General features: G+C 41.3%; 1 protein-coding gene across 1 annotated transcript in view; it reads right to left on the bottom strand.

Annotated features, from left to right (window-relative positions):
* Window positions 1-9,831, bottom strand: part of SCN11A (sodium voltage-gated channel alpha subunit 11) — a 92,792-nt gene extending 82,961 nt beyond the window's left edge. Inside the window, exons 1-3 of the mRNA XM_058657032.1 lie at window positions 9,565-9,831; window positions 6,390-6,508; window positions 5,189-5,284 (exon numbers count right to left, since the gene is read on the bottom strand). Coding sequence (XP_058513015.1) covers window positions 5,189-5,284; window positions 6,390-6,508; window positions 9,565-9,831 — 482 coding nt within the window. The remainder of the gene's footprint in view (window positions 1-5,188; window positions 5,285-6,389; window positions 6,509-9,564) is intronic.
* Between the last annotated feature and the right edge of the window lie 3,843 nt (window positions 9,832-13,674).

Raw genomic sequence — 13,674 nt, 5'->3', positions numbered from 1 at the left:
CCAAAGAAATGGGCAAATGAAATGAGCAGACATTTTTCTAACTAACAAGGTTTAAATGATTAATAGACATAGAAAAAAATGCTCAGGGTCCCTACTATCAGGGAGATACAAATGGAAACCACATTGAAGTTCCATTTAACACCAGTGAGAGTGGCCCACATTCAGAACTCTACTAGCTACACTTACTGACATGGGTGTGGGGAAAAAGGTACCCTCCTTTACTGTTGCTGGGACTGTAGGCTAGTACAACCACTATGCAAGTCTGTATGGGGAGTGCTAATACACTGGAAAATTGACCTGCTGTGTGACCCCGCTATCCCACTTCTGAGACTATATCCAAAAGAAATGAAATCTTTATATGAGAAATGGATTTGTAATCCTATATTTACAGCTGTACAATTGACAATAGTGAACACATAGAAACAGCCCGGATGCCCATTGAAAGAATAGTGAATAAAGAAACTGGTACAATCTACTCTATGGAGTACCATCCAGCCATTCAAAAAAACTAAATTCTACCATTTACAATTAAATGGTTTTCCAACTAGAGACCATTTTCCTAGTAAAATAAGGTAATCCCAAAAGGACAAATATCATATATTAACTCTTATGTAAGGCAATTTTCATGCAACATACAAGATAGTTACACAGGTAAATCTGTACATACATATATTCATCTAGAGGAATAGTTTAATGGAGATTATTATACTGACAAGGAAAGACACAGCCCAGTACACATCTCTACTCCTGAGTAAAAGGTGGCTCCCCAATGAAACCATTAAATATGTCTTCACAATAGGATGCTGTTCTCTCTATCATGCTCTATAACTATAATGCCATGATTATTTAAACAGTAGAAGGACAGTGTTGTGACTGTTGTTAAAGGAGTAGACTATTGTAATAATATGTTGGAAAACAGTGGGGAGGGTTGGAGGGAAAATCCCTGAGCCTATGGAACTGTATAAAGTAAAAGAAAAATATTTTTAAAACCCTCAGAATTATCAAAGTTCCAAAGGAAAACATAGAGGTAACACTTATACAAATTTTGGGCCCAGTGTGATAGCCTAGTGACTAAACTGCTTTGCATGCACTGGGATCCCATATGGGCGCCGGTTCTAATCCCGGCAGCTCCACTTCCCATCTAGCTCCCTGCTTGTGGCCTGGGGAAGCAGTCGAGGACGACCCAAAGCCTTAGGACCCTGCACTCACATGGGAGACCTGAAAGTATATAGAACAAAAACACACTTACAGACATTTTGTAAGCAATGACATTTCTTTTGGAAGATCCCAAAAGAGCAGGCAACATAGCCAAAACTATATAATGAGACTATCAAACTGAAAAGGTTCTCTCCAAATATGCAGTTTTCATAAAAAAAAAATTTTCCCACAGTGTATGCAAAAGTACTCAATGCACTAGCCATCAGAGAAGTGAAAGTCAAAACATATTGGTTACTCATTACTATGTCAATTTATTCCATAATGATGTAAATTTTTGCTGATGGTATGTTGGAGTTTTTAATTGATCGGGATGATACTCTGCTGGCTCTGTCTTCAGACCAGAGAGGGTATACCTAAGAAGCCGTTGAACTTGACTGGACAATAAGATGCTGGACTCTATGTTTGATATATGCTTGCAATGGGGGAATCTCAACTGAACTTGAACTGTAGTTATGCAACAAGGTGGAGGAATCCACCATGGTGGGAGGGTTTGGGGAGGGGTGGGGAGAATCCAAGTATCTATGTAATTGTGTCACATAATACAATGTAATTAACGAATTAAAAATAATAAATAAAAATAATAAAAAAACCAAAATGATGTAATCGTTGACTATATATAATTATATATATAAAATCATATATATAAATATATAAATATATGTGAACAATCATATATAAATCTATATAAATAACTTATGTATGATTATATATAAATTATATATTATAATATACTTTTATAACATATATAAAAAGAAATAGTGCAGAGGATGTGGAGAAAATGGAATGCTATAAATTATTAAAGCCATTATGGAAAACAGTAGGATGACTTCTTTACAATAACCAGAACTGCCAAATACAGTAATTTCACTATTAGCTATATTCATTCTATCAAAAAGATAAATTGCCTCACTGTATTATTCACAACAGCTAAGAAATGGAATCAGTCAAGGTGTCCACCATCACATGAATGGATTGAAAAGATGTGCTATGCTTACATATCTATCTTTAAAAAGAGAAAGATGGAATTCTGTCCTTTGCAGTGGCAGCGATGGAACTGGAGAACGTCATGTTAAGTGAAATAGTGCAATCAGGCAACCTCAGTCAACCTCAGAGTTAACTGAGAAAGACATCGAGAAAATGGAGGATAAAGAATTTTTAAACCTGTTATAAAGCTTATTGTCAACAATGAAAAGCACATACAAGAATCAAAAAACTTAAGGAATATGTTATACAGGAAATAACAAGGATTTTAAAAAGTGAATATGTTAGACATTAAGAACACAAGGGAGCAAGTTCAAAATTCCATGGAAACTCTCAGTAATGGAATGAGGGAGGCAGAAGAAAGAATCTCAGAATTGGAAGACATTTCTTGCCGCATTGGAGAAACAATTTGACTCCAGCCAAAAAAAAAAAAAAAAAAAGGTACTCAAGAATTAAAAGACAGTATTAAAAGGCTAAACATAACAGTTATGGGAGTTCCTGAAGGCACACAGAGAAAAACTGGATTTAAAGATGTATTCAATGAAATAAAAAAACATAACTCCCCTAATACAAAGAAAGAATTGGGAAACAACATACAGGTAGGACACAGAACTCCCAATTAGGTTGACCAAAAACAATCTTTGCCATGATATATGGTATCAAACCCTCTTCAGTTGAATATAAGAAAAAGATCCTTAAATATGCATATGAAAAAATCAATTAATATATAGAAGAGTCCCAATCAGACTCATAGCTGATCTTTCAGAGGAAAGATCATTCAGAAGAGAATGCAGTAGCATCATCCAGATTTTAAAGGTGAAAAATTGCCAGCCCAGAATAGTTTACCCAGAAAAGCTTTCCTTTGTCTTTGAAAATGAAAGAAAAATTTTAACAGTAAAAATAAGCTCAAGGAATATGCCTCTTCCGGAACTGTCCTACAAATGATACTCAAAGATGTTCTCTTGACAGAGAAAAGGAAGAGCACCTTCTAAACCCAAAGACAAACATGGAGAACATTTCAGTAAAACGACAAAAAAAAAAAAAAAAGACTAAATCAAGCAATGAACCTCCCATTGCTATAATGACAGGACCAAATTGCTACCTAATGGTATTAAACCTGAATGTAAATGGACTTAACTCATCAATCAAACATTAGAAATCAGCAGACTGGACCCAAAAACAAAACCCATCTATTTGTTGCCTGGAAGACACATCTAACCAACAAAGATACACAGAAACTGTAAGTGAAAGATGGAAAAAGATATTCCAGATTAATGGGAAAAAAAATGAGCTGGCATAGCCATCCTATATCAGATAACACAGACATTGAGGTGAAAAATATTAAAGATTAGGAAGGACACCACATAATGATCGAAGGACTGATTTAACGAGAAGAGATCACAATAATAAATATATGTACCAAATGCTAGGGTACCTAGCTATGCGAAACAAATATTAACACATTTAAGGGAGACATGGACTCCAAAACAGTAGTGGAGGATCTTAATATCCCATTAACATCAATTGACATATCAATGAGACAGAAACTCAGCCAGGAAACAACAGAGCTGACCAGACACTACAGCACACAGCAAATGGACTTAATTGACATCTACAGAATTTTTTTTCCTGAAGACACAGAATACACTTTTTTTTTCCATCAGTACATGGAACGTTCTCCAGGATTGATCAGTTTATAGGCGACTGAACAAGCTTGAGCAAATTAAAATAAATCAAAATTATACCATGCACGTTTTCATATCATCATGGAGTAAAATTGGAGACCAAAAAGTCAAAATACCCCCCAGAAGACATGCAAAGATCTGGAGACTGAATAATATGCTACAAAATGAGCAATGGGTTATAGAGGAAATCAAAGAGAAAATTAAAAAATTTCTTGAAACAAATTAAGGCATCAATGCAACATATGAAGAATTACAGGACACAATCAAGGCAGTATGAAGAGGAAAGTTCATTTCAATCAAATTATATTGAGAAATTAGAAGTAAATAAGTAAACAAGTAAACAGGTAAATAAGCTAAGTATACATTTGAAGGAGTTAGAAAAATAGCAGCAGGGCCCGGCAGCGTGGCCTAGCGACTAAAGTCCTCACTTTGAACACACCAAAATCCCATATTGGCACCGGTTCTAGTCCTGGCAGCTTCCCATCCAGCTCCCTGCTTGTGACCTGGGAAAGCAGTCTAGGATGGCCCAAAGCTTTGGGACCCTGCACCCATGTGGGAGACCTGGAGGAAGTTCCTGGCTCCTGGCTCTGGATCGGCGCAGCACCGGCCATTGCAGTCACTTGGGGAGTGGGTCATCAGACGGAAGATCTTCCTGTCTGTCTCTCCTCCTCTCTGTATATCTGACTTTGTAATAAAAATAAATAAATCTTTTTTAAAAAAAGAAAAACAAATAAGATGGCTTAAAAGCTAGACATAAAATGACATGTGTGTTGTTTACTACAAATGCAACTTTAAGGATGATTTAAAGACACTAAGAAATATGCGTAGACCAGGTGCAGTAGCCTAGTGTCTAGTACCTAAATTCCTTGCCTTGCATGCACTGGCACCCCATGTCGGTGCTGCTTCGAGTCCCGGCTGCTCCATTTTCTATCAGGCTCCCTGTGTGTAGTCTAGGAAAGCAGAAGAAGACAGCCCAAAACCTTGGGATCCTGTACCACATGGGAGACCCAGGAGAAGCTCCTGGCTTAGTTTCAGATGAGCTCAACTCCAGCCACTGTGGTCATTTGGGGAGCGAAGCAGTGGATGGAAGACTTTTCTCTCTGTCCTTCTTCCCTCTGTAAATCTGACTTTGCAATAAAAATAATAAGTGAATCTGAGGGGGGGGGGGGGAAGAAAATGCACAGAAATATAACCGATCCTGCCAGCATTTGCATCAGGAAATGGGAATGATGAGTGCCATGTCTTTCTCAGCCTTAGCGCAATCACAGTATCTTCTCTAGGTTTGCTGGTTTAGAAACACTTACTCAGGAATGTTGGAGGCTGTGCTGTTGCTCTCTGTAGTGATCACCATGAACACACAGTTGATGACCACCGTGCTGATGATGAAGATGGTGAAGAGCGTGGCCCACGGCTGTCAAGGCAGACACACGGCAGGCAGACACGTGATCTCTGTTCCTGTCGTGCAAGCTGTAGGAATCCCTTCTGACTTTCTTTTCTGCAGGCACATTTGTCCTTTGACTGTGACAACTCGAAACCATCCCTTCAACTGGAGAACTGTTCCCTACCAAATGGACAGGCTTTTCCACCTGCAGGGCTAAATGCCGGCTTCCACATGTCTAGCTGACTCAGGCATTTGAAACTCTGGCCTCCTGCGAGAGGGTTACATGATTCTGCAGGCAGTTCATGGTTTGCAACTCGTCATGGGCTCAGGCTTAAGCAGAGTCAGCTGGGGGCCCAAACCTCAGTGGGCTCTTGTTTTTGTCCCCTTATGCTTCCCTCCTTAAATAGGAATCCTGGCTCAGTTTTGTGTCTGCAAAACCTGGCAGAAATGACTGCTGTTGTCCTCAATATTTTGCCTACTGCCCTTTTCACCCTTTTCTTGTCTAAAATAGCCCATTGCCTCCCCCATCCACTGCACAAATCAAACAGGCTTAATCACTGCCACCAACATCTGCATGTTAAATCTTCAGTCCTATAAATGTGTGAATTAGGCTGATGCTGGGCCATGGGGAAGGTGTTGATTTAGGTAGGCAAAGCCTGCAGGGCTCTCTAAAACGGGTAGCAGTTTCTCATTTTACCAGTCTGTGCCAGGTGGGAGCGAGGCCTAGCCTTGTCAAATGCTCTGTTTTTTGAGAACTTGGGCAACTAGACTCTGTTAGAAATTGTCACTAACATTGTAAGCACTGAACAAACCCAGAACAATACAGTGCACAGACTGCCAGTTTATAGTTGCTTGAGTCCCAAGCACAGCAATAATCTCTATGCTATCATTTTCACGGTAGTGATCTCACTGTAGAAATTGCCCACCTTTTGCTCTGATCAAGAAGCCCAAGGTAGCAGCCATACCTTGCTTAAAGGCTGCTCAATTCCTGCTACAAAGTCTGGTACTCTGCCAATATTTGTCACAGGAATAAATGTGTGTTGCAACTCAGTATGCACAAACTCAACAACCACACTATGGGACTTATGGTCTTTTGACATGATCTGGACTCAGAAAAAGGATATGAATGGACTGAAATCCTAATGGCTAAACTTCTGATGGAATTGAAAGGCCCAAAAATGAACAAGGCGCGCTTGGCACTAAAGCGGTAGATGGTTCTCTTTTTGTTCAACACCATAAATGTCTGAAAAACAACAACAATAGAAATTAAACTCAATGACAAAGCATCACTTATCCTGAGCTCATTTAGAGAAAGCTGAGTGGAAGCAAGGGTGGAGACCTGGCTTGGCATGCTATCAGAAGTCCAGCTAATGATTGTAGAGCCGTTATTCTGAAGCCCGAGATATTTTCTGATCTTCTGACCATTTCTAGTGACTCCAAGAGCTGACAAATACCTCCCCACACCACCACATGACTTGGGTTTCATTCACTCTTTGAAGTAACCTGAAGATCCAGAACACGAGCTTTGAAAATACACAAAATAGAGTTATAGAGTAATAACAAGGGCAAACAAACTTTGTAATGTTGACTTCGTGGAATGTATCTCTGTAGGGATACGAGCTAGCAGAAGGGTAGAAGGCATGGAAATTGAGTTTTAAATCCACGTTCAGTAATTATTTTAAGCCATGTTACTCATTGATGAAAACTTAGGAACATTTGGTTTTGTGGCTCGTTGGAAGAGTTCTACATTAGTCAACCAATTGTAACCTTGAAAACCTTCAAGAACATTACCAAGATTCCAGGACTTACTGTTCTATTCTTTCCATGCAAATTGGGTCAAACATAGCTGCGGTTCTTAACCAGTTGGAGAAGTTAATGCCCTCCCTACAGAAGACTGATGGAAGCATGTGTATTTTGGGTTGCTATCACAAAGATGCACAGTGTGATTTAGTGGATAGTATCAGGGATGCCGAATACAGGACGTATCTGCATTGCACACCCAAAGTGTCCACGTGGACCTCATTGAAGAACATCAAACCCATTTCCTCCCAACAGCTCACCCTGGGCTCTGTGAATGAAGCAGCCCTCCGATGATAGCACCTACAGCCATCTAACATCAGATCCTTTTCTTTCCATTTTCCTGTCATCTGGCTATCCCTTAATCTGTCCCCAAGGCAGTCAGTCACAGAGGCCTTCACAGAGTAAGGGTCTTCATTTCTGTCATCCCCATATCACTGCTCCTTGTAGATTTGTGGAAAGTCTCATTTGACCATGGAATCCAGCATGTTCTCAGATGGCAAACAATCCTAAAGAAAGTTGGGCAGGTGGCAAACAATCCTAAAGAAAGTTGGGCAGGTGTTGACTTAACTCAAGTACCCCAACCTCAGCCACTGCTGACCACCAACCCTTCTTCAATGAATTGCTGCAGTTTACCAGCCCAGGGTCATCTGACCAGGAGAAAGGTGGGAATTTGAATGTTTTCCTTCACCTTCACAGTACAATGACTCAGGAAACAGGGTTCTTCTAGGTGGCAGCCCACGTGCCCAAGACCTCCAGAGCGTTAGTGTGCTTCCTGTGACTAATGAATTTTGGAGGGAGACTCCCCCCTATCCCAGAGTCATGGTGGAACTTTAAGGCCCTGCTTTGGGTATTTGATTCATGTCTTTTCTATCACTTTAAATATTTTAGCTAATGGTGTCTTTAATTATATTTGCCAGGGTTCTCATGACTGCACCAGTATGTGCTGGCCATTCTTGCTAAAGTGCTTTCTAGCACATCTCGATACTTTTCTCCCTGTAACTCTTGAACATGGGAGCTTCGAACGAGAGGAAATGGCCTGTGATTACAGAAAGAGCCCTTGGGCTTGAATCTCAGATCTACCGCTAATGTGATGTTGGATTTGGTATAGCACTTACCCTTCTTTGCTTTGGTTTCCTCCTCTGTAAGAGGCATCCATGATAAAAACCCTATACACCTTGCATGGCTGTTGAGAGCACCAACCACAGGGGTTCTGGTCATGCAGAACTCAAAACAAGAGTCATGTTGTATGAATGAAAGGGAGGACCAGGCAGGAGGATTTTCCTGGAATCTCCGTCCAGGTTGGAAAGGAGCCCGACGCATACCAAGATGCTGCCTGGCACATGGGTCTCCTGTCAGTATTGAGCAGGAGGGCTCACTCAGGTAACTCCTCCCTGGCAACTGAAAAAAGGAGAAATATTGCAGTGTTCTTCCTTTCTCTATCTTCCCCTTCTTGTCCTTTCCACTTACACTTGATCTCTCTATAAATACAGTCCCAGTTGGTGCGACAGGCCTAAGTTTTTCCAAGTTAAAGGTCATGCCAAGCAGGTGAACTTTCTTTGGGAGGTCAGGGCCTCATGGTGCCAAACAAGGGGGCTTTCAGTGTCTTGTAATTCCTAATACTTCCCACAAGCTCCCATCCTCCTTCCTCTCCAACCTGTGTCTGGGTAAGATGGATTTTCCATTCTCTGCTGAGTCATACACTGAAATGGTGGTGATGGTTGGGTCTTCAGAACCTTTTCTAAAGGAGCAGTCTTCAGGGGGTGCTCTCACAGTCCCAGGCTTCTAACAAGCCAGCCAGGTAACCAAGCACTCCCATTTTCTCACTCAGAAGCTCTTTTCAGGAACTTCATGCAAGGACCACATTGGAGCGGATAGAATGCCAACATTTTCACATTTTTTGCATGGGGTTTTCTCACGAGCTGTGTGCGCCTGCGTGGTTATCATTCCATTCATGATAACCATTTGTGGTGCTCTATTGAGTGTCAGGTGTTGAAATGGCCTTAATAAGTCTCATTTAATACACTAGAAAGCTTTCTATCCAAGAATTTTTTTTTTCACGATAAAATTTAATTACTGAGATAGGCATTCCTGGACAGTGACATGAATTATTTATGGCAATATAATGCTTTATAACTTAGTATATCCCTGCTGCAGGGTAGGAATTCCAGGCATCATTCCCATTGTGCAGATTAGAAAAGCGAGCATCAGTGGAATAGCCTCCACCTCACTTCTCTGACTGCTGGTCCAGTCCCTCTTTACAGCTGTCATCGTCTGTGTTTTCTTTGCTCTGCTTTAATCTTCTACCCCTCGCTCTCACCTTCTCCCCGCAACATGTATGTTACAGAGAAAATGAGGACTGACAGGGGTTCCCAGGACATTGAGAGGGGCAATAAAAAAGAAATACAGCCCTAAGGTCAGTGTTTGAAGAAACTGTGACCCCAATTTTAAATCAACTGGCAACACGCCCCTGCCTCCACCCCAGAATGCTCATGGAAGTACCTTATGATTCCTGTAGAATGGATCCAAGTCTTCCAGTGGCTTCCCTATCAGGTCACGGGGAATGTCACCATAAAGCTTAGGCAACTCCCTGGAGACCTTTAGATCCAGCTGAGGTCGAGGCGGAGATCCAGACCCTGTCTTGTCTCCAGATTTCCTTTTCTCCTTTTGGATGCTGAGCCGTTTCTCAATTGCAGCCAGAGAATCAGAAGTGAAAGGCCGGAAGTTGTGTGAGTTTGGGAAGATCACAGGGTAGCACCTGTCATCCATCTTCATCATCTTCAGGGCAGAGATAAACTGTAGATCCTCACACAGTAGCTGGAGATAGGGACTATGCAGCCTGCCCTGGTCTGCAAGGGTTGAGGCTGAGCTGAGGATCTAGAGAACCTGTTGGCTGTGAAGCAGATCAGAAGCCGTGATCACCACTGTGGCAACACCTGGCATTTTGACGTAGACAAGCTCCAAGCAGGACAACATTCTTGGAGAATCTTGGGGTAGGTGGGGTGCTGAGGTGGGATCAAAAGAAGCCCAGTGTCTAATACCAAGCCACAAGCGTCAAGTCTTTGAGCAAGACAAACTGAACTGGTTGAATGTCAATGTGGGGCTTGGGGAGGGTAGGTATGAGGCCACCACTGGGTGAACATGAACAAGAGGAAAGCAGAATCGAATACTATGGGTTGCAAAAGCAAAACTGCAAGTCCTTGAGTCATTTCTCACATTGGATCAGTGAAATTCTGGAATTGGGGTAAGAAAGACCAAGAGCCATCAACACAGGCACCAGGACCCCTGATCCTATACCAACAAGATAAAGCTTTAAGATTTGGTAAAGCAGAAAGATTTGTCTATCTTTCTTGCTGTGTACACCCCTTTCTTATATACTGAGGGCTAACCTGGCACAGTCTATCACATCACTCCAGGAGAATATAATGAGTTCTAATGGCAGCTTGTCAGAAGATTCAGGGCATTCTACCCTAACATCCATTCAAGGTCAGATTGATTATTAATGAGTTTGGAAGATGGGAATGTGGAACTGCTCATAGTATTTAAAACTCTCTCATACACACACACACACACACACACACACACCCCTCACTGTTGTAAACACTCATAATTAAATTTGTGAAACAAAGTGGGCATATGATGGGACTCTACCACATTTGGTTCTTGAGCTCCAGAAAGACATCAAAGACAGGATGCGGGTCATTGACAGTCAACAGTACATGGGTGCTGCTAAAACCTGGAGCCTGAGCAAGTTACAGCGAGGACCGCAGTGGAGGGCTGCCACCACAGCACTGAGATTGTTTGGAACACAGCGAGCATTCTGACTTTGCCATTTGGACCCTAAGGGGTATGCTCCCTGTGCTCTCATGGAAAAGCAATGTGACAAAAATAAAGAAAACAAAACAAAGCTGACAGTCCCTGAAACTGCACACACACGCATAAAATGTTCTTGTTCATTAAAAAAAGCTGGGTTGACAAACTATTAATACGAGCAACAAGGACTATATCCCAACTGCCAAGGAGGCCACAGGGAATTGGATGCCCTCGGAGGCCGAGTATTCTGAGGTCACCCACCCCCAACCGGAGCTTCCGCAGGGGATGGAAGAAGTCCAAACACTACCGTGCAGAAACCAACGTCATCGGAAAGACAACCAGAAGCCCTGAGCGGTCCGCAGACACAGAAGAACAATAAACGTCCTTCGGGACCAGGGAGGAGAGCTCTCTCTGGTCCAAGCCTGGTTCCAACTCTGGACCCCCACCCTCCCTCGCGATGACCATTGGGATCGCTTCGAAAACCCCTCATAGCAAACAAACAATCATACAAACTAAAAAAAACCTAAAATAAATAGACAAACAACAAAAAGTAGAGCTTTGAATCTGACAGGAAAGAGCTGGCGTGGATTGGCTCATGCCTCGCTGGGTGGGACACACAAAGATTAGTCACTCCTCACCATGGTGTTGGGGATTTTCCTGCACACCCACCCCCCCCAAAAAAATGTTCTGCACCTTAATTGTCGACAAATGTCTTGTTAGAGTTACAAACCAGTCTAGATTATCCTAAAATCTGCCAAGAACAGCAAAATTGTACTTCAACACAACAAATGGCTAAATACTAAAATGAAATAGACACGAGACAGCTGAATGGTACCTTATCGCCATTTTAAGGTATATAGCAGCCGGTCCTGTATATAAACTAAAATTGAAATGTCAATGAGTTAATCATAGGTTGTGGTTAGGACTTGCTTTTTTTTTTTTTTTTAACATACTGGTTACGCAAAACCATGTCAATTCCATAATATTGCAAATTGCTGTTGATGTTATGTTGGGACTCTTAATTGACTGGGATGATATTCTACCAACTCTAACTTCGGACCAGAAATGGTCTCCCCAAGAAACTGTTCAACCCATCTGGACAATAAGTAGCTGGACTCTATGCTTGGTATACGTTTGCAAGGAAAGAATCTTGATTGAATTTGAACTGTAATACTGCATCAAGGTGGAGGAATCCACCATGGGGGGAGGGGCGTGGGGAGGGGTGGAAGGATTCCCAGAGCCTATGAAACTGTCACATAATGCGAAATAATTAATAAAAAAAAAAAGCTGGGTTGGAAGAAGTAGAAGCCAAATAATTGAGCCATGAGAACAAAGGCTGTGCTCAGAAAGCTAATAGTATTTATAAATTAGTAGAAATTCAATTGACATATATATTAATTGGTCAAATTTAGAATGATCCAAATTCCTAAAATACTTCATTCGGAAAAGCTGCTGCACAGAAACTAGATTTCGTTGTTAAACTTTATCCCAAGAATTAAATGGCTAAGTGCAATTATTTTCTCAATCCTGCTAACAAATATAAAAGCAAAATTTTTGAACATTAAATGGCTCTTTACCAAACAAAAATGTTTAAGTTTGTGCTTCCAAGTAACAAATGAGGAACTGAAAAAAACAGGTCTAATGAAATTTATTACATAATGTACTTAGCCAAAAAATACATAGAATAAAAATATTCCAGGTGACCACTAGTTGACAGACATGGGAGAAAAAGTCCAATTTGAATCACAAGGCAGAGAATCCTGAGAAAATGTCTCAAAATATGAATAAAACTCTTTGTAGCAAAGACTATGATTCAGATACTGGATTTTGTTGATGCAAAAATACCTAGAAACACCATCAAAGACGATTTTTAAAAGTCAGTTTACACACGAAGCCAACTAAATGATTTGAGCAGCTCACAGACAATCAGAATAAGGAAGAGCCCCTTGACCTTGATGGTTCAACTTTCTCCTCAGTGACATTAGACTCCCTCCCCTTTGTTAGGAATCCTTGGCTTTGGAGAAGAGCAGTTGCACATTTTTACGCTATAAATATCAATTTTTGAGGTTAATAGTTATCCTACAAAAACGGAATTTATAAAATTGAATGCAAATGTTGCAAACATTTTTTGATTGCACCCTGAGTTTGGAGAGAAAAGGCAGAAATAAGCTCATGGCATCAATTGTTTCCTCTTAAGCACTGAGCTGGGATTTGCTATGGAAAGTCCACAGATCAAGCAACAAGCTGTATGTATCCCTTAAAATTATACAGGTAGCTAAGTGCTGAAGTGTGCTTCAGCTAAAGCAGAAATGACAAAAACCAGAAGAGTCATGGGGATTGTGGTTAGAAAACTCAAGATCTCTCCCATGGAAATGACTCCATAACTCCTACCTAGACTTGGTAATATCAGGAGATAATACAAGCACATTGAGTTAAACAGCACCCAGAGCAGTTCAGAGCTGAGACCATCAGGAGTGACCTTGTGTGTAAAGACCTGTCATTTCTCAGGCTTTGTCCGTCCCAGCATTCCCCTGTCTGAGCTGTCTGAATCATATGTATGTGTTACTTTTATAAGACCGGAAAATGACAGTAAGAACCCTTGAAGGTGTCAGGACATCTGAGTCAAAAGCGTTGATACTGCAAGTCCAGCAATCTTGAGTCACAAAGGAGCTAAGTGCAATCCCGGCTGGTCATTCTACAGGAGGAGGCCAGCAACTTGGTCTGATGTGAGACATTCCAGAGGAGGCTCTGCAAGCTCTCTGGGAGGTACCGCCTCAGCTGGCCCTGCAAGGGAGGGCA

Source organism: Ochotona princeps, chromosome 30 (assembly GCF_030435755.1).
Source record: "Ochotona princeps isolate mOchPri1 chromosome 30, mOchPri1.hap1, whole genome shotgun sequence".
NCBI classification, from domain to species: domain Eukaryota; kingdom Metazoa; phylum Chordata; class Mammalia; order Lagomorpha; family Ochotonidae; genus Ochotona; species Ochotona princeps.
This window is presented reverse-complemented; position numbering and strand designations above follow the sequence as displayed.